Genomic DNA, 675 nt, shown 5'->3' on the forward strand with positions numbered 1-675 from the left:
ATAGAAAATGAATTTGTCAAGGGGAGGCATGTAGATTACTAATTAGATTTACTTTGAAGTAATTTTTATTATTTTTTATATTAATATGCTATACATCCTAATTTATTTGTTCTTGATTTCAGGGGGCGGCTTTTGGTTTCAGCACCCTGGCATCCCAGGCTGGAACACAACTGGAGCCTTACCTTCCACAGATTATTCCAAAGCTCTATAGATACCAACATGATCCAACACCAAAGATACAGCAGCCTATGGCAGCCATTTGGAATGCTCTGGTTACTGATACTGCAAAGACAGTGAGTTGCTTTTGTCTTTTATGTCTGTATGGCTGATAGAAGCACCATATTAAGTGGGATTGTAGACAGGGTGGGTTTACATTACTTGCTCATACCATGTTATTTCTTAGAGACTGAAACATGCAGAATATGCTAACAAAAATTTTGGTTTGTACATGCTGAAGCAACATTAATATTGGAGTTTTTTAATACAATAACCATATCAGTATTTGTATAGTAGTTATTATTTCTCGATCTTTACATTAATAAAAGATATAATTTTCATGAATGCAAAGCAGTGTTTCACAGTTTTGTAATAACCAAGCCATTTATGTGAAATAAATGGATAAATAAAAGTTTTAAGCTGAAGAAAATTATGTTTTGGGTTGTCATTTGACGAGAA

General features: G+C 33.5%; 1 protein-coding gene across 1 annotated transcript in view; it reads left to right on the plus strand.

Moving 5' to 3' along the window:
* Positions 1-675, plus strand: part of LOC119585166 (proteasome adapter and scaffold protein ECM29-like) — a gene marked incomplete in the record, with an annotated part of 20,568 nt that overhangs the window by 14,113 nt on the left and 5,780 nt on the right. The window contains 1 exon segment of the mRNA XM_037933801.1: positions 123-293. Coding sequence (XP_037789729.1) covers positions 123-293 — 171 coding nt within the window.

This window comes from Penaeus monodon, chromosome 19 (genome assembly GCF_015228065.2).
Source record: "Penaeus monodon isolate SGIC_2016 chromosome 19, NSTDA_Pmon_1, whole genome shotgun sequence".
Classification (NCBI taxonomy): Eukaryota; Metazoa; Arthropoda; class Malacostraca; order Decapoda; family Penaeidae; genus Penaeus; species Penaeus monodon.